General features: G+C 41.1%; 1 protein-coding gene across 3 annotated transcripts in view; it reads left to right on the forward strand.

The window, feature by feature from the left end:
* The window catches only part of IFT88 (intraflagellar transport 88), a 70,091-nt gene that overhangs the window by 18,026 nt on the left and 25,442 nt on the right, over nucleotides 1-26,623 (forward strand). Inside the window, exons 4-16 of one of the 3 annotated variants that reach the window (XM_055426402.2) lie at nucleotides 602-658; nucleotides 1,766-1,819; nucleotides 2,439-2,502; nucleotides 3,168-3,237; nucleotides 5,417-5,507; nucleotides 6,942-7,046; nucleotides 8,269-8,371; nucleotides 8,751-8,865; nucleotides 11,448-11,679; nucleotides 12,634-12,704; nucleotides 21,020-21,106; nucleotides 21,489-21,588; nucleotides 24,156-24,242. In XM_055426402.2, the coding sequence (XP_055282377.1) occupies nucleotides 602-658; nucleotides 1,766-1,819; nucleotides 2,439-2,502; nucleotides 3,168-3,237; nucleotides 5,417-5,507; nucleotides 6,942-7,046; nucleotides 8,269-8,371; nucleotides 8,751-8,865; nucleotides 11,448-11,679; nucleotides 12,634-12,704; nucleotides 21,020-21,106; nucleotides 21,489-21,588; nucleotides 24,156-24,242 (1,236 nt within the window). The remainder of the gene's footprint in view (nucleotides 1-601; nucleotides 659-1,765; nucleotides 1,820-2,438; nucleotides 2,503-3,167; nucleotides 3,238-5,416; nucleotides 5,508-6,941; nucleotides 7,047-8,268; nucleotides 8,372-8,750; nucleotides 8,866-11,447; nucleotides 11,680-12,633; nucleotides 12,705-21,019; nucleotides 21,107-21,488; nucleotides 21,589-24,155; nucleotides 24,243-26,623) is intronic. The other 2 variants (XM_055426403.2, XM_055426404.2) reach the window with 2 other exon arrangements.

Consider the following 26,623-nt stretch of genomic DNA (forward strand, 5'->3'; position numbering starts at 1 on the left):
AGTCATGTTGTGGCTATTTACATCTAAATCATTAAAAAGTAAGTAAAAATTTAAAATCCAGATGTTACTGCCTGAGCCACATTTCAAATGCTCAACAGCCATGTGGCTGCCTTATCAGGGCAGGTGTCCTTTACTGGAGAGAATTTACTTTTGTGTATGGCTGCAGAGATGCTTGGAACACTGAATCACCTCAACCCAGTTGAATGTGAAGTGTTTCTAAATTGGGTCTTACATGGGCTGATTGACCTTCCAGTCTGAGTGAAGCCTTGTGAGGTCACAGTTTGAAGTTTGGAGGAGTCCCAGGGCTGCCCCCTCGGCAGACCCCCTCTAGGGTTTGTCTGTTCAGCCCAGTGCGTCTGTGAAAAGCTCCATGATCAACTATGGCTACAATTTTGTGATCAACATGCTTTATATCTTTATTTCAGAAATGAGAACATTTATGTTCAGAGAGGTAAAGTAAACACAGCAAGTAGAGGGAGAGCTGAATAAGTGTTATATAAATATTTTCCTACTGATAAGTCTGTATTTTCCATTTCTTTTCCAGTTTTCTATTATATAACTTAATCTGAATTCTATTAACTTTTTTTTTTTCCTCCCCAAGATAACTGCTAAAATACCAAGCACAGCAGTTTCTAGACCTGTAGCTACTGGATATGGGGTATGTTTTCTTAAGCTGAAGATATGAAGATACCTTTTCTCATATATAAGTTCAGTTAGGCAGTTTTAAATAAGTCTGGCTACCTTTCAGCTCATGATCCAGATGTATTTTCCATTTTGAATAGTGATGAATATTATAAATTGTTGATAAATAGCTTTGAATATTCTAGTCATTTTGGTTGTAAATAAAGCAAAATGTTTTACTATCTTTTCCTGTCTGTAAACATTGTGTTTGTTGATTGACTTTTCATTTTCTATATCATATAACCAAGTGTCATGTGTATTACATTCGTATATTTTGTGTGAAGTTAGTGTTATATAAACGTAATGTTTATAATTTCTAAAAATTAAGTAATACATGAAAAAATAAAATTGAAGAAAAATTTCAGAGGCATATATAATTGGGTCTTGCTTTTATTTGAGATCTTTGGAGGAAAGATGCTATATAAAAATCCGTAAAATCTTTTAAATCCTGCCCAAATTACAAATAGTTTGGATGTTTTCACTTATACTAAATAGTAGAGAAATGGGAGAAAAATGAAGGAATGAGGTGAAATAGCATCTCCTAGTCTTTCTGATAATATTTCTTAGGGGTTGTGAAGATGGCTTCAGAACCTAGAGTCCTGGGCACTGGCCTTCCAGTTGTCCCCTTCCTGCAGACAGAGAGAGTGGCCTTAACATTGTATAACAATGTATTGTGTGAAACATCCATTTATTAATCAGTCAGAGCAGATAGCACTCATGAATTTGGTTTTGGTGATGTTTCAGAACAGGAGTCAGCGAGCTTTTCTGTGAAGAGCCAGGAGGTTTAGGCTCTGGGAGACCCAGTTGTGCATCTGTGGAGAGGCAGCCACAGACAGCATGCCGACGAAGGGAGTGTGGCTCTGTCCCATATGAGGGCCGAGGGATATAGTTTGCTGATGCCTGTTTTAGAGTTTTTTTGTTTGATCCTATATCCTTGGGAAATAAATGAAAAAAAAAATTATGTTAGGTTTACTTGCCTGTAGAATGAAGGGAAAAAGTTATAAAGAAACTTTTATAGCTTGGTTTATAAAATTAAGTGTAGAAGTTTTTTGGAATCATTTTAACTTAGTTTTTTGTTCACTAGTCCAAGACCTCCCTGGCGTCGTCAATGGGAAGACCAATGACAGGGGCTATTCAGGTATCCCCATGTGTGGGTTTGCATCTTGGGACTTAGAATGTTATTACCAAAGTTTTTTTTTTTAAAGATATTACTTACATAGGGACCCTGATTCTTTAAACTGTGAGCTGATATTTGAACTGCTTGAAATCTTTGGTGGCAGTCTCTGAATTTATCACTGTTTACTCAGGTCTTAAGTGAAATCTTAAGTGAAATCCCACAGGGGAATGGACATAGGCCTTCTAGTTTGTCTGTAGGATGTACTCTGGGACCCAGTTCTCCTGTGCTGTCATTTCCAGCGATTTCTATGGTTTCTCTCATTGTCCTACAGGAGACCAGCCCAAAGTAGGGAGTAGCCAGCTAGTAAGCTATATAAGGTACTACTGAAAACCCTTAAGAGTGTTTTTCTTTTCAAACTGGGAGTAAGTCCAGTTCGATTAAAGAATTGAAATTTTACAGGACAAAGGAAAAGTTCAGACAGATTGACACGTGAGGAGGCAGAAGTGAGGAACAGTAGGGAGGGATTATAAACCTCTGTTCAAGACTGGGGCTTTATTAAGATGTGTGTCCTGTACAGAACTGTAAATAAGAGGTAGATCATACGTAAGAACACTTTTTAAATGATTCTTGTTCTCCTCAGGATGGAGTTACTAGACCTATGACTGCAGTGAGAGCTGCTGGCTTTACCAAGGGAGCTTTGAGAGGTTTGTTACATTATTTCAGCTATTAATTTTTTTTCAAATCTTTAAATTTTTAAACTGTTTTTGTATGTTTAAATATATTACCATTTTAAATAAAACTTAACATGTCATTGATTATTTTAGGGTTAGGGTCAGGAAAGGAAAAAGGTAGTGGGAGTGTTCTGTGTCCCAGTTGGGTATAGTCACACTTCTTGTCATGTCAGATCACTCCATGCTGCACACTGAAAATTTGTCTGTGAGTTAGAGCTAAAGAATCAAAGGTGAAAATAGTATTTAAATGGATGATAGGTTAAATAATAATTTTAAAATAAAACTACTGTGACAAAATTAATGTTTATGATACCAATAATGAAAATTAAAAAGCCAATACCAGGTTATTAATCCCATGATTGACAGTTTAGAATTCTTAACAGGGATAGATTACTGTGGGGAGAAATAAGTACTGAGTATTTAGTTTTGTTTTTACATGGTAATGCAGTTTTATTTATATGGTTTTATGTATGTTAAAAATCTTACCAGTTTCTCGATATAAAGAATACTCATGTAAGCATAAAAAAGGTCCATTCCGTTTAATAAATAAGTGAATTAGATAGCATGTGCAGGGTTTCACAGTTCCCCTGATTGTATGGATGCACACTGAATGTGACCTCTTGACTGCCATGTCCCAGGCTCTGCATTTGACCCCCTTGGACAGTCGTGGGGCCCAGCACCACCCCTGGAGGCCAGGAGTGAAGACAGGTATGCAAGTCCTGTGCTGCTTTGCTGTGGTGGTTGCATGTCTTCAGTTTTTACTTCTCAAATACATAACCCTTACGTATTGTGAAAGTTTGTGTCGGCAGAATAGTAATCAAAGCATTGTCATAGCATCTAGGAAGAGACTCACGTCTAAGAAAGGCAGCCCCATGTATCTGTGCAGTTTTACTGGAGCACATTGAAGGCATGTCTCATTTTTATGGGTGCCAGTATTGATTCTCTTGAAGGCCAAATGTGGTGGTATGTGTAATAGATATTCTTATTTTAAAAGCATACTTCAAAGAAAAAAAATTAAGAAAATATATGTTTGTTACATTGATATTGAGAAATTTAATTTTTTATAGTATTAGTTTCATGCTAGTAGAGAGTAGCTAAAAGCTATGATGTAAATTCAGCTGTGTAGCATCTATTGATACCTGAGCACTGTGAATCTATACATTTTACAAATAACAGCAACCAGTGCTCACAATGTGCTTACTCTTGGCTTTTCTCAAGGACTCCCTGTCCTCATGATTCTAAGAGGGTCATGGGAGTCTGGACCCTTCGTGTAGTCGTTAACACCTAGACTCAGAAGATGCCCAGTCTCAGGTCCCCTTTAAGAAGCAAAGGCCTTTCTGAGAGACATCTGCCCCAGGCAGACGTCTTTGTTTCTCATTGGCCAGAATCTCAGCACAGGTGTCTGATGGAACTAGATGTTTGGCTGGAGAGGGAGACTCTTCTGTAGCCTGGCTTCTGAGCACAGGGTGGCAGGCGGGTGCAGGTACCTGTGGGGGTTGTCCAGCAGGGTCTGCACACAGGGTTCATTCTCCTGGCAGCTGGTGGGGATGGGGCAGTTACTGCCACTGTCTTCATGGAGTTCTCTTACAGATTTTTAGCTTTAAATTTTTATATCGACATTTTAGGCTTACTGTTTAAAGGCATTTATTAGAGTGTTTCAGACAACTGGAAAATAGAATTCTGTACTTAAATTCTGAAGTTTCTTACTTTTACAAAGCCACCATCTATTGTATTCATTTACTCAGAATTTTTCAGATCTCTATAATAAAATCTGTTGCCTTAATCCCAGGTTTTACTGAAGAATATGATTTTATAGACCTAATTTGTTCCTGTATTCTTTTTAAAAGTCCGTTTGTAGAGAATTAGAAGAGTTGATGTTTATTCTGACGTATTTGTAGTAGAAGTTTGTTTAGAAGTTTGTAGTTTGTATACAGAGTGTTGTGGTACTTTGTTGGAGGAAAGTGGTAATGAAACAACACTGATGCTGGTTTGAAATGTGATTGGTTTGGGGATACTTCGTGTGCTACTGATGGAGTCAAGATTTTTTAAACTTCTTTCCCTTGTTAGAAGTCTCTGTGGGGAGTAGTTTCCTGTTGTGGTCCAGTGATTAGGACTCCAGGCTTTTATTAATGTGGTCTGGGTTCCATCCTTGGTTATCCCACAAACCGTGCTCTTCGGCCAAAAAAAACACTCTGGTATCTATTTGATATTAAGTCATAATAATTTTTCTCTTTTATGGGGGCTACAGTTATTCCACCATTTATAAAGTTTTCATTTGCCATAGGATCCACTTCCCTTCAGGAGTGGTATTAACAATATGATAGCATAGACCCTAGAATTACATTATTTGAGTTCAAACCTTGGCTCTGTAACTTACCAGCTGTATGATCTCAGGCATAATACTTAGCTTTCTTTCTTTCTCTTTTTGGGCCTCTCCATACCACTTGTGGGATCTCAGTTCCCCAACCAGAGATTGAACCTGAGCCTCCTGCAGTGGAAGTGTGCAGAGCCCTAAACACTGGACTGCCAGTACTTAACTTTGTAAACCTCAATTTTCCTGTCAGTGAAATGAAATAACAATAGTACTTGTATAAAATATTTTTATGAAGATTAAGTGACATAATTAGGGTAAAGCATTTAGATAAAGATTAAATTACACTTATGCTGAAAAAACGTTAGCTGTATTTACTGTTATTATGAATATATACTGTAGTTATTAAACACAGTGGTACATTTATTGTTCATTGCCATTTATGTATTTGTCTTATCTGTGACCTACTTTTAAAGTTAATGAGCACATGATGGACTGTGTTAAAAGTAAGTTAAATTTCGTATGTATTATTAGTGGTTGAATGATTCAGAATATGCTTGGTTTTTTCTTTAACAGTCCGGAAGAAAAGATCAGACAATTAGAGAAGAAAGTAAATGAATTGGTAGAAGAAAGCTGTATTGCTAACAGTTGTGGAGACTTAAAATTGGTAAGTCCATAAACTGATTAAGATTCAAGATCATGAAGTGTATGAGTATGTGTCTGCTTTTGTGTGTGCACCCATACATGCACACATCTGTATAAATATTTCCATTTTGCTGTGGTCTGGCCTTGGAGTTTTCACTGAAATAATTATTTTGCGAGCCTACAGTTTTAACTCTGCTTCATAAACTCTGATGTCAAAACAGTTGGCTGATTTTGTAATTTTTTTCATTGGTCTTTTAAGGAGGGGAGAAAATTCTGATGTATCAGTTGACTAAATTTTGCAGCCTGGTGGATTACTGGATTGATGCACAGCCTGCTGAAGGCAGAGCTACTGTGATCCACAAAGAAAGTACTAAGGGCTTTTTTCCTTATTTAAGCCTCACTGCCCTAAAATGGCAACCCACTCCAGTGTTCTTGCCTGGAGAATCCCAGGGACCGGGGAGCCTGGTGGGCTTCCGTCTATGGGGTCACACAGAGTCGGACACGACTGAAGTGACTTAGCAGCAGCAGCAGCAGCAGCCCTAAAATATTTTGTCCTAAGTAAAACTGCAAACTCATTTTTTGCTTTTTGGGAATCCAACTCTGTGGCTTTTTTTTTTAATTAATTTTTTTTCTCTTAGTGCTTTGTTCACATTACTTTGATCATCACACCACATAAATACAGTTTCTGTGACTTAATTATCAGATTAAGGTATTAATGGGACCGGTTAGTCTCTCCATGGAAATCAGTTAAAGGTTCTTAATGTTCTGAGTAAGATCTTAGTGAAACTGAGGATCTGTTGTCCTAATGAGTAGCAGTTATCCATGGCTTATCTGTACTTTGAGCATCCCAGAAACCAAACAAACTCACCTAAATTCCTGTCTAATGAGATTGAATTAAGACACCAAAGATTCAGGAGCTGAAAGGAAAAAAGAAGTAGAGACGCATGCAGTGAAAGTTTTAGTTGCTCAGTCATGTCGGATTCTTTGTGACCCCATGGACTGTAGCCTGCCAGGCTCCTCTATCCATGGAATTCTCCAGGCAAGAATACTGAATTGGGTTGCCATTTCCTCCTCCAGGGGACCTTCCCAACCCAGGGATTGAACTCAGGTCTTCTGCATTGTAGGCAGATTCTTTATTGGCTGGGCCACCAGGGAAGCCCTAATGGTGGTAGGTCAGACCTAAAGGTGGAAGGAAGATAGGTGATGAGAAACTCAGTGTGGGCAGGTATGATCCAGGTATTAGCCCCCACCCTGTGCTTCCCCTTCTTTCCCAGAGAAGACACACGGACTTTCCATGAGGGATGAGAGCTCACTGTTAGACAGACAGGAGGGGAGTTTATGGTAGGAGTGCTCAGAGCACCCAGGAAGTAGGGGTAATGCAGCTGCAGGCACCTCTGATGCACCAAGAGCTATGTGAGTTTGTGAAGGAGTTGACACCATGTACACTTGGTTTCAGGCCTTGGAAAAGGCAAAAGATGCAGGCAGAAAGGAGAGAGTCCTGGTGAGGCAACGAGAACAAGTTACAAGGCCAGAGAACATCAACTTGGATTTAACTTACTCAGTAAGTACAAAGTGCCTGTTGAATACGGTTATTCTGGTAAGAATTTATAGATTCCAGAAGTCTTTTTTCTTTGTTGTTTTCTCTCGTTCCTTAAGCTTTACTGGACTTAAGGTGCCCAGAATTAGGTTAATAATGCTCTTCAGTTAATGGGACCACTCTCATCTTTGGTCTGTACAGTGATCTTCTTTAATTTAGTCATTTTTAATAATGTAGTAAATACTAGTAAACCTTCCAGCTAAGGACTCTTGAAGATTACTAATATTTGGGCTCTATTCGGTGTGGTTACTTTGACAGGATTCCTTTTGTTTTGTTTTGAGGTATAATTGTGATTCAATGCTCTGTTAATTTCAGTTATTCAACTTAATATTTGTATAATGAAATGATCACCACAATAAGTCTAGTGAACATCCATCAACAACATAGTTAGATAATAAGATTTGAACATGGACTTTTTGGTCTGTGATTTTAGAGAGTTTCAAACTAGATTAATAAGACAGTGTTCTGTGAGGATAGTAGGGAAAAAAAACAAAACAGCTAGTTTCTAGCAATATTTATTCAATTCTGAAAAGACACTTCTTTCATATATATATACTGATGTTTAAAAGGATGCATTTTCAGTAGAAGTCTTCATATGCTAAACAAGTGGAAAAAAGGACATTGAAACTTGGAGGAAGAAGAATTTAGACATTTACTATTTATAGTTAATATTTTTAGATTCCATGGAATCTTTAGATTTGGGAATAATTTACGATGATCATCTTTTTCCTCTAGGAACATACTTTACTACAGCTCAATTATTTAAATTATAAATTTGCATATAGAGCAGCAATACTCTACAAATTAAGGTTTAAGATATTTCCACATAATGTTTATGTTTTCAAAGAGAATTTGGTCCACTGTCTTCCTTACTCTTTTTATTACCAGGAATACTAACAATACACATATACTCTTTGTGGGTCTTCCTATGATTAAAGGATAGCAAATCCATTGACTAGAAAAAATACATGGAAAATTAGGTGGAATTTAGAGATAGCTCCACCTGTCCTCATGTTCTGGTTCATGTTGGAATGCAAGATACTCTCTGTGGACTTCATTTCTTAATGGTTTGGGTGTTTTGATAGAGGCAACTATAACATTGTTATAGTATTTTAATCTCTAGAAAGATAGGCAAAAGGGACCTAAGATGATCATTATATGTTTCTTTGCAAAATTTTTTCCTTAGGTTCTTTTCAACTTGGCCAGTCAGTATTCAGCTAATGAGATGTATGCTGAAGCACTAAACACGTATCAAGTTATAGTGAAAAATAAGATGTTTAGCAATGCAGGTAGGTGTGTGTAGTTAGTTTTTCTGATAAGTATAGTTCTTTTGTAGTGTTAATTTACAGTTTCCTCAGTTATTCTTATGAAATGATCTGTGCTCTGAGCAAGTTAAATTTATGATAGTGTCCTGCTTAAAGGATATGAAAATTCAAATATAAATGAAAAAATACAGTTGGTATAAGACATATTGCCTAATAGTAAATGAAGACTATGTTCTGTATCACAAGTAGAATTAGCCATACCAACCCCATGGAACATGCTTTCCCTTGTAAAATTTATCCACAAGAGATTGTTGTTTATATTTAGCATTTATACTATATACTTTTTGGTCTCAAAGTGAAAGAAATTGGATATTATATATTCATTAATATTTTTTTAAATTAGGACGGTTGAAAGTGAATATGGGAAATATTTATTTAAAGCAAAGAAATTATTCAAAAGCCATTAAATTCTACCGAATGGCCTTAGATCAAATTCCAAGTGTCCATGAAGAAATGAGGTGAGTTTTTAAACTTTGTCATTCTTCAGAAACAGTCACTCTTCTGACATGTTGCCAGTGGACTGAGTGCTTTGTGGTGTGTGTACATGAGAGGGGTTAGATCTTTCTTATAGCTGTAGTGTTTTGGTTTGACCCTTGCATACATTTGTATGATGGAAGCTAAAGGTTAAAAGCATAGTATGTGATCCGTTGGAATAAAACTAAGCTAATGGGCCTATATAGTAAATAACCCTCCAGGCCATTAGCACTGTAATACAACTTACTGCCCACACCAAATCAGACAGCAGTTGTTTAGAACATAGCAGACTCCAGAGTGCGAGACTGGATACTTAATTCCTTACATTCTTACCGGAGCTCGAGAAGGAAATAGTGAAGGAAGGGTTACTGTTGACTCTTAGAAGAGGTAGGTAGGGGAGGTGCTGGGGTATTTCCTATTATAATATTTTAAGAGCAGAAACAGTTATCTTAGTCTGGTAATAACTAGGGGAACATAGGTTTCTAGGATATTTACTGTTCATAATTTCTCCTGGGCACAGTGCAATTCCCTTGAGAAAGTTAATTTATTTGTAAATGTTTTCGCAAACATTTGTTTTCAAATTATGCAAGATATCTCACTATCATCAGCAGTTATCTAACTTATAGAACACAGTGCCCTTGAGATACTTTTAACCCAGGTGAGACCAAGAATTTAAACATTTTATAAAAAGATAGTATTATACAGTATATGGTAAGTACTTAACAATCCACTGTCAAGAGGTGGTATGGTAATTCAGTTCAGTTCAATCACTCAGTCGTGTCCGACTCTTTGCGACCCCATGAACCGCAGCACACCAGGTCTCCCTGTCCATCACCAACTCTCGGAGTCCACCCAAACCCATGTCCATCGAGTCGATGATGCCATCCAACCATCTCATCCTCTGTCATCCCCTTCTCCTCCTGCCCTCATTCTTTCCCATCATCAGGATCTTTTCCAATGAGTCAGCTCTTCACATCAGGTGGCCAAAGTATTGGAGTTTCAGCTTCAGCATCAGTCCTTCCAATGAACACCCAGGACTGATCTCCTTTAGGATGGATTGGTTGGATCTCCTTGCAGTCCAAGGGACTCTCAAGAGTCTTCTCCAGCACCACAGTTCAAAAGCATCAATTCTTTGGCGCTCAGCTTTCTTTAGAGTCCAACTGTCACATCCATACATGACCACTGGAAAAACCATAGCCTTGACTAGACGGACCTTTGTTGACAAAGTAATGTCTCTGCTTTTTAATATGCTACCTTGGTTGGTCATAACTTTCCTTCCAAGGAGTAAGCGTCTTTTAATTTCATGGCTGCAGTCACCATCTGTAGTGATTTTGGAGCCCAGAAAAATAAAGTCAGCCAGTTTCCCCATCTATTTGCCATGAGGTGATGGGACTGGATGTCATGATCTTAGTTTTTTGAATGTTGAGCTTTAAGCCAACTTTTTCACTCTCCTCTTTTGCTTTCATCAAGAGGTTCTTTAGTTCTTCACTTTCTGCCATAAGGGTGGTGTCATTTGCATATCTGAGGTTGTTGATATTTATTAAGTTGCAGGAATAATTACTGAGAACAGGAATTCTCAGGAAAGGTCAGGAAAGGCTTAGTGAAGGAGGTACACTTGAGTTGGTTACTGAAGTGAAGACAGAGATGACATTCCAGACAGAAGGACGCTGAGAAAAGGCTGGGAAACGCCATGGTCTGATGGTCAGAGAATTATGAATAAAGGGATTTACTTGAAATGGGATTATATTAAGGAGTGGTTGGAAATAAGGTAGAATAGCTGTCATCAAATATAGACAATGATCAGTGCTGAGAAAGATGCAGAGAAATGAGAGTCCTTATGCACTGGGGATATAAAATAACACAGACACTTTAGAAAATAATAAGATTGTTTTTTAAAAAAATTAAATGCAAATTTATTATACGACCAATTCCACTGTTAGGTATATAACCAAGAGAAATGAAAACATATATCATGACAAAGGATTGTCATGAGTGTTTGTAGCAGCATTACTCATAATATCCAAAAAGTAGAAGCAGTCCAAGTATCTGTCACATAGTCAATGAATGGAAGGTAGTATAGCTGCACTGTAGAATACTATTCAGCAATGAAAAAGGAATGACATCCTCTTACATGCTGTGATATGGAGGAACCTCAAAAATTATGCTAATTGAATGATGGCACAGAGTATCACATGTTGTATAACTCCATTCATATGCAGTGTCTAGAAAGGTAAGTCCAGTCCAGAGAGACAGAAAGGAAATTAGCGTTTGCCTGGGGCTGGAGGCTAGACTGAGGAGTGATTATAGATGGGCACAGGTGTTCTTTCTAGGGAGATGGAAATGACTTAGAGTGTGATTGTGGTTTCACAACTGTGTTAGTACAGCAATAGTTATTGAATCACATACTTAAAGCAAGTGAATTTTATAACGTGTAAAATAAACCTCAGTAAATATTTAACAAAACAAGAAGTAACATGGCAAAGAAAAGGAGGAAATTATTTGTGGAATAACTTGATTGCCAGTTGGGGAGTTCAAACTTTTAAAGGGAGTCCATTTTTTTTTTCAGGATTAAAATTATGCAGAACATTGGAGTCACATTTATTAAAACTGGACAGTATTCGGATGCCATCTCTTCTTTTGAGCACATTATGAGTATGGCTCCAAATCTGAAGGCAGGCTTCAATCTGATTCTTGGTTACTTTGCTATTGGAGATCGAGAAAAAATGAAGAAGTCATTCCAAAAACTGATTGCTGTTCCACTAGAAATTGATGAAGATGATAAATACATTTCGCCAAGCGTGAGTATGAAGAAGACTCTTCCGTAGCCAGCTCCTAATTAGCTGTGTTTCTCTGTCTCCAGAAGTGATGAAGTTGGGGTGGATGACTCTTTAGGTTTCTGCCAGTCCTGTATTAATATGTTTTATCATTTTCATGTTATTTAGATTAGGTTGACAACAGAACTATTGAAATAGGGCTTGAGATTACGGTTTAAACAGCACAATTTTACTCAAAAAACAAAAGGGAGAAGCTTATGAAAAATTATCATTCCTTAATGTTATCTTATGGGAAGTCAAATCATGTGAAATTGTCTTTGTTGATAGATCGTGATGGTATAGTAATGTTGATTTCATGAAAGGAACCTGGTAGATTTTCTTGATGGATTACAAGGGAATGGCAGTGTGGTGGTTGGCCCCACTGCTCAGTATTTATTCTCCTTGTCCTTTGTATTTAAAATAGTACTAATTACAACAGCCTGCTATATAGGGTTGTGAGGCTCAAATGAGGGAATGCATGTGAAATGCTTAATCCTGGAACATAGTAAATGCTGGGTAAATGTTAATTATCATATATAACTTTCATATTGAGAAAAAATAATGTATGTTGTGAAAGAAATCATCCATGTCTTCAGTAGGAAGTAGAGGTCAGTGTAGGGTCATACTAAGTGACTAAGTCACTGATGTCATTAAAGCAATTACATGTGACTTAGGATTTCACCCGTTTGTACTGACAACCATGGCTTCCGTATTCTTGGTTCTATGCTTTCCAGCCTGACCTTGTGTTAGCTGCTAGAATCTGCATTAGTTCAGTGAAGAGTGTGACAGGTCATCAGAAGAAAGAAAGTTCTGCTTTACACGAGGAAAACAGTTAAGAAAGACTCACTCACTCTCCACTGTGTACAGTGGCCTAGGGCTGAGGCTGATTAGCCATCCAGTTCTCTGTATTTACTTCTGATTCCCTCACTTTTCCCCCAGGATGACCCACATACTAATTTAGTGATTGAAGCTATAAAAAATGATCATCTGAGACAAATGGAACGTGAAAGGTAATATTTTGGGTACTTAATGATTAAATGTGGTCTTCTCTAAGAGACTTGAATGTGCATTCTGATTATTCCTTTCAAAACTTGTGTTCAATATATTTCTAGAATAGTACTGTTTCACCATTTCTGTCTTTACTGAATTCTGTTATCTCCTTCAAAATAATCTCAGTCCTCATGTTAATCCCAGTGATTTTTACTGTTTTTCTATAGTTTGCTTTCCCTCTGCATCTGGTGCAATATTAGAACTTTATTCCTATTACCTTTGTTTAAACATATCTCTATTTATCCCGCCCAATTAAATTTCAGCTCGCAAAGACAAAATTCTTTCTATCTTTTCTTCCTTTCTCCAGTATGGTACCTAGTCTCTGTCAGGCATCAGGCATCTTAGGAGTTGTATCGTATGAGAGAGGACTCAGTTTTTTTAAATCATGGTAAAATACACATAACGTAAAATTTATCTCAACCATGGTAGATAATTCTTCCTTTCAAAGATAGTGTTAAGTATTGGAACATTCACACTGATTTGTGACTGGTGATCAGAAGTCTTCACCTTCCACACTGCAGCTCAGTACCCACTGCACAATTCCCCTCCCACCCCCACCGCAACTCCTGCCTACCCACCAGTCCCTGGCAGCCACCACTCTGCTGTCTGTTATGTGAAATCCACTGCTCTGGGGACCTCATCTGAGTGGAATCACAGTATTTGTTTGTTTATGACTGGCTTTTCATCTGTGCTTAGCATGTGACATGATTTCCTTCATTTTTAAGGCTGAATAATATTTCATTGCATGTATACATGCATCAGTTCAGTTCAGTTCAGTCGCTCAGTCGTGTCCGACTCTCCGCGACCCCATGAATCACAGCACGCCAGGCCTCCCTATCCATCACCAACTCCCGGAGTACACTCAAACTCATGTCCATAGAATCGGTGATGCCATCCAGCCATCTCATTCTCTGTCGTCCCCTTCTCCTCCCGCCCCCAACCTTTCCCAGCATCAGGGTCTTTTCCAGTGAGTCAACTCGTCACATGAGGTGGCCAAAGTATTGCAGTTTCAGCTTTAGCATCAGTCCTTCCAATGAACACCCAGGATTGATCTCCTCTAGAATGGACTGGTTGGATCTCCTTGCAGTATAAGGGATCCTCAAGAGTCTTCTCCAACACCACAGTTCAAAAGCATCAATTCTTCGGCGATCAGCTTTCTTCACAGTCCAACTCTCACATCCATACATGACCACTGGAAAAACCATTGCCTTGACTAGACGGACCTTGGTTGGCAAAGTAATGTCTCTGCTTTTTAATATACTATCAAGGTTGGTCATAACTTTCCTTCCAAGGAGCAAGCGTCTTTTAATTTCATGGCTGCAATCAGCATCTGCAGTGATTTTGGAGCCCAAAAAAATAAAGTCTGACACTGTTTCCACTGTTTTTCCATCTATTTCCCATGAAGTGATGGGACCAGATGCCATGATCTTTGTTTTCTGAATGTTGAGCTTCAAGCCAACCCTTTCACTCTCCTCTTTCACTTTCATCAAGAGGCTTTTGAGTTCCTCTTCACTTTCTGCCATAAGGGTAGTGTCATCTGCATATCTGAGGTTATTGATATTTCTCCCGGCAATCTTGATTCCAGCTTGTGCTTCTTCCAGCCCAGCGTTCCTCATGATATACTCTGCATATAAGTTAAATAAGCAAGGTGACAATATACAACCTTGACGTACACCTTTTCCTATTTGGAACCAGTCTGTTGTTCCATGTACAGTTGTGACTGTTGCTTCCTGACCTGCATACAGGTTTCTCAAGAGGCAGGTCAGGTGGTCTGGGATTCCCATCTCTTTCAGAATGTTCCACAGTTTATTGTGATCCACACAGTCAAAGGCTTTGGCATAGTCAATGAAGCAGAAATAGATGTTTTTCTGGAACTCTCTTGCTTTCTCCATGATCCAGTGGATGTTGGCAATTTGATCTCTGGTGCCTCTGCCTTTTCTAAAACCTGCTTGAACATCTGGAAGTTCACGGTTCACATATTGCTGAAGCCTGGCTTGGAGAATTTTGAGCATGACTTTACTAGCGTGTGAGATGAGTGCAATTGTGCAGTAGTTGGGGCATTCTTTGGCATTGCCTTTCTTTGGGATTGGAATGAAGACTGACCTCTTCCAGTCCTGTGGCCACTGCTGAGTTTTCCAAATCTGCTGGCATATTGAGTGCAGCACTTTCACAGCATCATCTTTCAAGATTTGAAATAGCTCAACTGGAATTCCATCACCTCCACTAGCTTTGTTCGTAGTGATGCTTTCTAAGGCCCGCTTGACTTCACATTCCAAGATGTCTGGCTCTAGGTCAGTGATCACGTTATCGTGACTATCTTGGTCGTGAAGATCTTTTTTGTACAGTTCTTCTGTGTATTCTTGCCACCTCTTCTTAATATCTTCTGCCTCTGTTAGGTCCATACCATTTCTGTCCTTTATCGAGCCCATCTTTGCATGACATGTTCCCTTGGAATCTCTAATTTTCTTGAAGAGGTCTCTTGTTTTTCCTACTAAGTCGCTTTAGTAGTGTCTGACTCTATGTGACCCTCTTGACTGTAGCCCTCCAAGTTCCTCTGTCTGTGGGGATTCTCCAGGCAAGAATACTGGAGTGGGTTGCCATGCCCTCCTCCAGGGGATCTTCCTGACCCAGGGATCGAACTCATGTCCCTTCAGTTCAGTTCAGTTCAGTTGCTCAGTCGTGTCCAACTCTTTGCGACCCCATGAATCACAGCACGCCAGGCCTCCCTGTCCATCACCACTCATTCAGTATCCTATCATTTTGCCTTTTGATACTGTTCATGGGGTTCTCAAGGCAAATATACTGAAGTGGTTTGCCATTCCCTTCTCCAGTGGACCACATTCTGTCAGACCTTTCCACCATGACCCGTCCGTCTTGGGTGGCCCCACACGGCATGGCTTAGTTTCATTGAGTTAGACAGGGCTGTGGTCCATATGATCAGATCAACTAGTTTTATGGGATTATGATTTCAGTGTGTTTGCCTTCAAATGCCCCCTCACAATACCTCTCCTGCATTGGCAGGTGGGTTTTTTTTTGTTTTTTTTTTTTACCACTAGAGCCACCTGGGAAGCCCTGTGTATGGAGAGCCCTCAATCTTTAGGAGTTAGTTTAACAGTAAAAATTAAGCTTATCCTTCTGGGAAGATGGAATAGATGTACTTTTCCATGTTCATCCTACTAAGTACAAATAAAAACCCTGAGAATTGTATATAAAACAAAGTGAGAAGAAATGTGGAGACAAGAGGGCAGATGAGCAAGGGCCCTGGCGACTTGAGGAGCAGCCTGGCAGTGATCCCCTCATGCTTCCCAGTCTGGGAGCTGAAGAAATAGGGAGTCAGAAAGCCAGGGGCTGCATTTTTTTAAAAACCTGCTTTCTTTAGCCAGAGGACAAGATGAGTGTCAGAGCAGGCTGTGGGGAATGTGGGCGTCTCCCTTTATCTGCAAGTGATGAGGTGATATCTCTTCTCCGCCTGCTGGAGTGCTGTCAAGAAAGACAGCTAAAACAGAAGATTTCAATAAAATTCAGTCTTTTTATTTTCTACCTATCAGTTTTTTTCCCAAATAAAATACAAAAGCATTTGCCTCTTTAAAATACCTCACTTCCCAAATCCTTAAAATCAAGGTGAAAGTAGTATTGAAGATCCTGAATGAACATTATTTTATTTTTAACTTTGTATTGAAACAGTTGATTTACTCTCTATATATTAATATATATACACTCCCCATTCCCCTTTGTTTTCTATGCCTGTGAGTCTGTTTTGTAATAAGTTCATTTGTATCATTTTTTTAGATTCCACATATAAACAGCATATTTGACTTAGTATGATCATCCCTAGGTCCATCCGTGTTGCTGCACATGACATTATTTCATTCTTTTTTATGGCTGAGTAATATTCCATCATCATATATACCAAAAATGTCAAAATTTCTTTCTTTCCTTTTTTCTGGCTGTGCTGCAGCTTGCAGGTGGTCTCAGTTCCCTGACCCAGGGATTGACCCAGACCATGGCAGTGAAAACTCAGAACCCTAACCACTAGGTTGCCAGAGAACTCCTCAAAACGTCCAAGTTTTGATCAGTAATCACTCACCAAACCAAGAACCAGGAAGATCTCAGTAAAAAAAAGACAGTCCATAGATGCCAACACTGAAATGACAGAGATGTTAGAATTATTTGATAAATTTTAAAGCAACCATGATAAAAATGCTTCAATGAGCTGTTATGAACATGCTTAAAATTAGAGCATACATCTGCACAATCACTTATCAAATGTTCATAGCAGCCGTCCAAGAAGGGAAGCAACCCAAATGTCCACAACATGAATGGATAAAAAATATCTGGTCCATCCATTCAATGAAATATTATTTAGCCATAAAATGAATGAAATACTGACATATACTACAGTAAACATGAATCTGACTCCATTTGTATGAAAGGTGAAGATTAGGCAGCTCTGTAGAGACATGTAGCAGTTCAGTTCTAGTATTTACCACAGCTTCTTCAGTGGCTGTTTTCACTCTTTCACTTCCCCAGATGGTGCAGGTCCCAGAGCTTCAGCTGCGGAGTCCTGTGTCTGTCCCCTGCGACCCTCCCTCCCCATTCCACTCCCTGCTTCTCTTCTTTCATCAGAGGCATCACAGACCAAGGACTGCTGATCCCACAGGTCGTCATGGCCTTCTAATCCTGTTTCCCAGTCGTGGTTTTCAACCTGATTTGTAAACAGATTGCTAGCATAGCTGCCCATAGACAGTGTTCATGCTTGTTGTTATCGTTGTTGTTCAGTAGCTAGGTTGTGTCCGACTCTTTGCGACCCCATAAACTACAGCACCACGCTTCCCTGTCCTTCACCATCTCCTGGAGCTTGCTCAAACTCGTGTCCATTAAGTCAGTGATGCCATGCAACCATCTCATTCTCTGTCACCCCCTTTTCCTCCTGCTCTCAATCTTTTCTAGCATCAGGGTCTTTCCCAATCAGTCAGCTGTTGCATCAGCTGGCCAAAGTATTGGAGCTTTAGCATCAGTCTTTCCATGAATATTCAGGGTTGATTTCCTTTAGGATTAACTGGTTTGATCTCCTTGCAGTCCAAGGGACTCAAGAGTCTTCACCAACACCACAGTTCAAAAGCATCAATTCTTGGTGCTCAGCCTTCTTTATGGTCCTGCTCTCGCATCTGTACACAATTACTGTAAAAACCATAGCTTTGACTAGATGGACCTTTGTTGGCAAAGTGATATCTCTGCTTTTTAATACACTATCTACGCTTGTTATGGCTTTTCTTCCAAGAAGCAGAGTTCAGTTCAGCTCAGTTGTGTCTGACTCTTTGCGACCCCATGGACTGCAGCACGCCAGGCCTCCCTGTCCATCACCAACTCCCAGAGCTTACCCAAACTTATGTCCATCGAGTCGGTGATGCCATCCAACCATCTCATCCTCTGTTGGCCCCTTCTCCTCCCTCCTTCAGTCTTTTTCAGCATCAGGGTCTTTTCCAGTGAGTCAGTTCTTCCCATCAGTTGGCCAAAAGTATTGGAGTTTCAGCTTCAGCATCAGTCCTTCCAATGAATATTCAGGACTTATTTCCTTTAGGATGGACTGGTTGGAACTCCTTGCTGTCCAAGGGACTCTCAAGAGTCTTCTCCAACATCACAGCTGAAAAGCATCATTTCTCTGGCGCTCAGCTTTCTTTATAGTCCAATTCTCACATCCATACATGACTACTGGAAAAACCATAGCTTTGACAAGATGGACCTTTGTTGATAAAGTAGTGTCTCTGCTTTTTAATATGCTGTCTAGGTTGATCATAGCTTTTCTTCCAAGGAACAAGTATCTTTTAATTTCATGGCTGCAGTCACCATCTGCAGTGATTTTGGAGACCAAAAAAATAAAGTCTGTCATTGTTTTTTATTGTTTCCCCATCTTTTTGCCATGAAGTGATGGGACCAGATGCCATGATCTTAGTTTCCTGAATGTTGAGTTTTAAGCCAACTTTTTCACTCTCCTCTTTCACTTTCATCAAGAGGCTCTTTAGTTCTTCTTCACTTTCTGCCATAAGGGTGGTGTCATCTGCATATCTGTTGATATTTCTCCTGGCAATCTTGATTTCAGCTTGTGCTTCATCTAGCTCAGCATTTCTTATGATGTACTCTGCATATAAGTTAAATAAGCAGGGTGACAATATACAGCCTTGATGTACTCCTTTCCCGATTTGGAACCAGTCTGCTGTTCCATATCCTGTTCTGTTGCTTCTTGACCTGCATACAGGATTCTTGGAGGCAGGTAAGGTGGTCTAGTAGTCCCATATCTAAGAATTTTCCATGGTTTGTTGTGATCCATACAGTCAATGGCTTTAGCATAGTCATTGAAGCAGAAGTAGATGTTTTTTTGGAATTCTCTTGTTTTCTCTGTGATCCACCAGATGTTGGTGATTTGATCTCTGGTTCATCTGCCTTTTCTAAACCCAGCTGGTACATCTGGAAGTTCTTGGTTCATGTACTGCTGAAGCCTAGCTTGAAGGATTTTGAGCATAGTCTTACTGTCATGTGAGATGAGTGTAACTGTGCAGTAACTTGAACATTCTTTAGCATTGCCTTTCTTTGGATTTGGAATGAAAGCTGACTTCTTCCAGTCCAGTGGCCACTGCTGAGTTTTCCAAATGTGCTGGCATATTGAGTGAACACTTTAACAGCATCATCTTTTAGGATTTAAAATAGCTCATCTGGAATTCTATCACCTCCACTACTTTTCTTTACAGTAATGCTTCCTAAGGCCCACTTGATTTCACACTCCAGGATGTTTGGCTCCAGGCAAGTGACCACACCACTGTGGTTATCCCGGTCATTAATACCTTTTTTGTGTAGTTCTTCTGTGTATTCTCGTCACCTCTTCTTAATTTCTTCTGCTTCTGTTAGGTCCTTACCATTTCTGTCCTTTATTGTGCCGATTTTTGCATGAAATATTCTCCTAGTATCTCCAGTTATTTTTCTTGAAGAGATCTTTGGTCTTTCCCATTCTATTGTTTTCATCTATTTCTTTGATTCTTCACTTAAGGCTTTCTTATTTCTCCTTGTTAATCCTTGGAGTGCTGCATTCACATGGGTATATCTTTCCCTTTCTTCTTTGTCTTTCATTTCTCTTCTTTTGTCAGCTATTTGTAAGGCCCCCTCAGACAACCACTTTGGCTTTTTGCATTTCTTTTTCTTGGGGATAGTTTCGGTCACCCCGTCCTGTACAATGTTACGAACCTCCATCCATAGTTCTTCAGGCAGTCTTCCTACCAAATCGAATCCCTTGAATCTGTTTGTCATCTCCACTGCATAATCATAAATGATTTGATTTAGGTCATAAACTAGAGGTTTTCCCTACTTTCTTCAATTTAAGCCTGAATTTTGCAGTAAGGAGCTGATGATCTGAGCCACAGTCAGCTCCTGGTCTTTTTTTGCTGACTGTGTATAGCTTCTCCATCTTCGGCTGCAAAGAATTTGACCATCTAGTGATGTCCATGTCTAGACTCATCTCTTGTGTTGCTGGAAGACAGTGTTTGCTATGACCAGTACATTCTCTTGGCAGAACTCTGTTAGCCTTTGCCCCACTTCATTTTGTACTCCAAGGCCAAACTTACCTGTTGCTCTAGGTGTCTCTTGACTTCCTACTTTTGCGTTCCAGTCCCCTATGATGAAAAGGACTTCTTTTTTTGATGTTCGTTCTAGAAGGTCTTGTAGGTCTTCATAGAACCATTCAGCTTCGGCTTCTTCAGCATTACTGGTTGGGGCATAGACTTGCATTACTGTGATATTGAATGGCTTGCCTTGGAAATGAGCTGAGATGATTCTGTTGTATTTGAGACTGCCCCAAGTACTGCATTTTGGACTCTTACGTTGACTATGAGGGCTACTCCATTTCTTCTAAAGGATTCTTTCCATAATAGTAGATATAATGGTCACTGATTAAATTCACCCATTCCCATCCATTTTAGTTCACTGATTCCTAAAATCTCAGTGTTCACTCTTGCCATCTCCTGCTTGACCACATCCAATTTACCTTGATTCATAGGTGTAACATTCCAGCTTCCTATGCAGTATTGTTCTTTACAGTACCAGACTTTACTTTCACTACCAGACACATCCACAGCTGATCAACGTTTCTGCTTTTGCCCAGTTGCTTCATTCTTTCTAGAGCTGTTTCTCTGCTCTTCCCCAGTAGCATAAGTTTATATTTTAAGGAGTAAATTGAAACTTTTTATACTGTATTTCTAAATAAAACTGTTTTGTTTTTTTGATGTAGAAAAGCCATGGCAGAAAAGTATATCATGACAGCTGCAAAACTCATTGCTCCTGTAATTGAAACATCCTTTGCTGTAGGTTATGACTGGTAAGAGAGAAATTCACTGTGACTGGATGGACATGGTGTTTTCTTTAATTGATTTAAAATTTTGTTATTAGAAAAATGAATAAATAACTGCAAATAGTGATTTCTGCTTATGAAGCAAATCATATTATATGGTAAATTAGCATAGGACACTCTAAAAGTTGTAACGTTTTTAAAAATTACTTATTTATTTGGCTGCACCAGGTCTTAGTTGGGTACCAGGGGTCTTTAGCTGCGGTATGTGAACTCTTAGTTGTAGCATGTAGGGTCTAGTTCCCTGACCAGGTGTCTAACCCATGCCCCCTGCATTAGGAGTGCATAGTCTTAACCACTGTACCACCTGGGAAGTCCCCTAAAATAACCTTTTTTATGCTTTATTTTATAGGTGTGTTGAAGTTGTGAAAGCCTCTCAGTATGTAGAGCTGGCAAATGATCTGGAAATAAACAAAGCAATTACATACCTGAGACAAAAGGACTTTAATCAAGTAAGTTTTTAAAAAGTGTTTAGATGCACAGGGACTGCCCCCCTGCCCCCAGGCTCTGCTCACGACAGCCTAGTGTTTGGGTAGGTCTGAATACAGTCAGCCACGGGAGGGGACCCTGGATGGAGCAGGTGAGATGGAGCTCTGCTGGCCCCCCTGGTTGTCACCGTCCCCGCTGGGTCTGCTCGGCTTGTGCACTTGCTCTCATTTCATGAATAAAACCAGCAAAAAAAAGTGTTTAGTTGGAATTTCATGTTAACTGATCAAAGCGATATTATTATGAAACTCTTTTCTAGAATACTATTACCTGTGATTATTCTGAATAGAGTAATATTTTTATTTCTAAAGATAATTTCCTTTAACAATGCTCTGTTTTTAATTTTGACCTGTTACTCCTGTTTCTTTCTTTTTTTGGTCATGCTAGGCAACTTGCAGGGATTTTAGTTCCTGATCAGGAATGGAGCCATGCCTCCAACAGTGGAAGCACAGAGTCCTAATCAGTGGACTGCTAGGGAGGTCCCTGTGGTCTTCTTTATAGCAGAGAAAGAACTCCATTAGAGCCACACATGGACAGGGGGAAGGCCAGTGGTGGTAGATGGACACATTCAGGAAAGCTGAAGCCTGTAGCTTCAGACAGCATCAGCCAGGAAAAGAAACCAAAACAGAGATTTACCTGTTTTCCTAATGAGGGCAGAAGGACAAGGGGGAAATAGAGGATGAGATGGTTGGATGACATCTCCAAGTGAATGGATATGAGTTTGAGCAAACTGCGGGAGATAGTGAAGTACAGGGAAGCCTGGTGTGCTGCAGTTCATGGGGCCACAAAGAGTCGGGCATGACTTAGCAACTGAATAGCCACAACAGTTCTTCTTGGGGTAGAAAAAAAAACCCAAACACTGTTTATTTTCATTATTTATTTTTCCATATACAACTAAGTTTTATTAAGTTAACTTTTATCAGTTTCATTTATAAATACGTTTATATTATTTTGCTTTTAAAAACAAATGTTGGAGACATTCATAAAACATGTAAAGAACATTTTGAAAACTGCCTGCTTCAGAGCCAAAAGTTTCTGAGAATGTTCCTTTTATTAGAATTTAATTACTTAGTCTTTTCAGAATATTATAGTTTAGGATCTTAAAATATGAAATATGTTTTTATTCTGTCCATGTTTTTAAGTGGATGTTGGAGGTTCAAATACTTTTGTTATTTCTTCTAAGTCTGACATCCCATGTGTCCTGCTTGGTTGGGACATCTCAGACTTGCAGAGGGTTAAGAACATGCTTTAAAGTCTTCTTGCCGCAGAGTGTAGTCACATTTGGATCTGCAGAAGGTCACTTTGTAATGCTCCAGAATTGCTTCCTGTCCCACTTTTGAGGCTGTTCAGCTGTGTCTGCTTTCCTGGAGCTGCAATCATGTCTGTCCCTCTCTTCACTTCCATCCATAGGGCCCTCATGTTTTAAGAATGTTTCTCAGCCTTTTCTTTCACTGTGCTTATTTAGACTCAGCATTTGCTGAGTCTTGGCTTCAAATTCTGTTGCCTCAGTAGCTCTCCAGTACCCTCAAAAGTATTTTTCGTGAGTTATCTGACTTTTCTAATTGTTCTCTGAGAGAAGACGGTCTTCTTCAGGTAAACACTGATTACATCACAGGCTCACAGAACCATTGTCATTGCTCCCTCAGCCAAATCTCATCGGCTGTGGACCTACCAGTTGTGTTCGTAACTTCACTATTGTTGTTCAGTCGCTCAGTTGTGTCCAACTCTTTGCGACCCGATGGATTACAGCATGCCAGGCTTCCCTGTCCTTCACCATCTCCTGGAGCTTGCTGAAACTCAGGTCCACTGAGTCGGTGATGCCATCCAACCCTCTCATCTTTTGTCTCCCCCTTCTCCTGCCTTCAATCTTTCTCAGCACCAGTGTCTTTTCCAGTGAGTCAGCTCTTCACATCAGGTAGCCAAAGTATTGGAGCTTCAGCATCAGTCCTTCCAGTGAATATTCAGGGTTGATTTCCTTTAGGATTGACTGGTTTGATCTCCTTGCAGTCCAAGGGACTCTCAAGAGTCTTCTCCAACACCGAAGTTTGGAAGCATCAATTTGGTGCTCAGCCTTCTTTATGGTCCAACTCTCACATCCATACATGACTACAGGAAAAACCATAGCTTTGACTCTATGGACTTTTGTTGGCAAAGTAGTGTCTCTGCATTTTAATACGCTGTCTAGGCATGTCATAGCTTTTCTTCCAAGGAGCTTTTAATTTCATGGCTGTAATCACTGTCTGCAGTGATTTTGGAGCCCAAGAAAATAAAGTCTGTCACTGATTCCGTTGTTTCTCCATCTGTTTGCCGTGAAGTGATGGGACTTTTGTGAAATTTTAACTGTTTCTAGTTTGTCCTTTTTCACAAGTCCTGATAATCACTGACTTCCTGACCTGTCACCTGTTCTCCTTAACACACCAGCCACCCCTGGCCTTTCCGAGCCCTCTGTCCAGGTACACTAATCTTGTCCCCTACTTCAGTCTAAGTGCTGTAATGTTACCAGGGTAACAACTTGCAGATTTTTCATTTCTAGGCTGTGGAGACCTTAAAAATGTTTGAAAAAAAGGACAGTAGAGTGAAGAGTGCAGCTGCAACCAACCTCTCTTTCCTGTATTACTTGGTGAGTTCTGCTTTTCACAAGCACATATTAGAGCCATGTATTTTTGTGCTGGTGTCAAGGTAAGGCTCTGGAGGAGCTGGGAGAGCGTGACACCAGGGCGAGGTCGGGGGGTGCTGGACTGGCTTTGTGGACAGGAGGGCGAGGGCTGTCCTGAAATGAGGACCTTGGAATTGATCCCAGTTGGGACATCAGGATGAGAGATGGACTTGGCTGCTCGTCTCTTGGAGGTTTAAGCTTTGATAATAGATGCCGTGAACAGGAGGACCATTTCCCCTGGGTTCATACTTGCAGCCCTCACACCCCGTGTGATGGTATTTGGAGGTGGGGACTTAGGTTTGGCCAAGGCTGTGAGGGGATTTGTGCCTTTATTAGAAGAGGAGGGGACCAGAGCCCTGCCCTCTGAGGATACAGCAAGTGGGCATCTGCAGGTCTGGACATGGCCCTTGTCAGACACTGGGACTGCTGGCCCCTTGATCCTTTCTCTCCAGCCTCCAGAACTGTGAGAGTGACTGTTGTTGGTGAAGGCCCGGCTCTGGTATGAAGACAGCAGCTGGGTGTCCAGGGAGCAAGTGGGGCACAGAGTGCAGAGTGGGGACCGAGGAGGCCAGAGTGCCAGTCAGATGGAGACAGGAGAGGAGAAGCTCACAGCCTGACGACTCTGATGGGTAGGAGGCATGAAGGGAAGCAGGAATCTTGAGAGCAGAGAGCTGGTGCAGAAGGACAGAGATCCTGGACTGGAGGTGGGGGTCCTACAGGGGCAGGGAGGGTAGAGGAAGGGCTTGGCCTTCATGCCATCACTTGATGCCTCAGCTGACCCTGACGACCTTCCCTGCTGGGGTAGGTCTGGGCCTTTGTACCTGCAGCTGCTCCCAAGAGGGGCCCCTGCCTGCCCCAGGCTCATGAGCAAGCTGACAGCAGGCCAGAACCTGGCTTTCCCAGCTGTTCCTGGACAGGTCTCCGCTGTAGCCAGTCCATTAGATTTAGAAAATCTTCAGTGGACTTTGTGAAGATGGTCTACTTCCTGACCAGATTTTTATCAGGTTGGATGAGTGTGCAGGAGGAGACCAAGGAAAACTTACAAGGAGGAAGAGAACTGAGCAGTCAGCCGAGCAGAGCCATTGCAGCCTCTGACCAGTGACTCACTGCTCCTGGTTCTGTGGGAGTGTTTGAGGCCGAGTGACCAGTCTGGGGTGTCATGTGGGTGACATAGTCCAAGGTGTGTGGCTCGTGTCCAGTGTGGGGTCTGTTGCTCTGTAATAAGACTTAGTGCTTGAAGTCACCAAGGCCCCCTCACATCCTGCCTGAAGGGTCTGGATTTACCTGGCGCCCCATCACCTGAGGCTGGGAGGTGCTCCCTCCATCTCACAGCACTGCTTGCTCATCTGCCAGGGTCCCTGAGAGCAGAGGCTCCTGCGTGCATGGTTTGTTGTATTGTTGGGAAAGGTGTGGCGAGGAGGGTGTCAGGGCTACGGTCATCCTCGAGGCCGTTCTTGAGTCTTGCTCTCCCCTCCCTTCCCCTAATCCGTCCCCCCCAACCCCAACCCCCGCCGTGTTCAGCTGCCCTCCCTCCCAGGACCCTGAGGTCATCCAGCCACAGCATTAGGCTCAAAACCATTTCTAGCCTCCACTCATAGCTCATCGCCTCTCTGCAGCAATCCCTCACTGCTTTTCCTGCAACCTAGTCCAGTAGACACTGTGGCATGTTTCAGTGTTTATGGCAGCAGCACCCAGCTGATAGGTACTGATTCATAAATCACAGTGCAGAGTCCCCACAGATTCTTATATGTGTGTGCTCAGAGCAGCGTCACTCACGATAACCATAAGTGGCTGGAAACACCCCAGTGCCCGTCAGCTTGGTGGAGAGGTCCCTGGGACGTGGCTGCCCCCTCTGTGGTCCACTGCCAAGCCTGGCACAGATCCGAGTCATGGTCATCAGCAGGAGAAAGAACTGGACTTTGTGGCAGGGAGTGAGTGAGGACAGCCTGGGGCCCAGGGGCATATCCACACCAGCCCCGCAGCTGGAGACCAGGAAGGACCTTCACCGGGGTGAGGGAGGGTGATGCTGCCTCACATCCTGGAGCCCCACAGCCGCTGGACAAGAACCACAGGGGAGGGGAGGTGGGAAGCTGGGTCCCTCCCTCAGCCAAGATGACGAGGCACCAGCAGTTATGTGAGAGGCCTGCACAGGGCAGGTGAAGGACAGCTGTGTCCTCATCAGGCAGTGACAGAGTGACACTGGGGATGCAGCGGAGGCCGTGGACTGTGGTGATGCAGGGATCCATGGGCCATGCAGCCAGGGTGATGGTGGGGGCAGTGGTGCCTTGGTAGCTGTGTAGGTGTTGTAGGCGTGGGGAGCTCACCCCTTCCATCTGTGGTGACAG

Source organism: Moschus berezovskii, chromosome 13, assembly GCF_049115385.1.
Source record: "Moschus berezovskii isolate FMDL1 chromosome 13, NW_MosBer_1.0, whole genome shotgun sequence".
Taxonomy (NCBI): Eukaryota; Metazoa; Chordata; class Mammalia; order Artiodactyla; family Moschidae; genus Moschus; species Moschus berezovskii.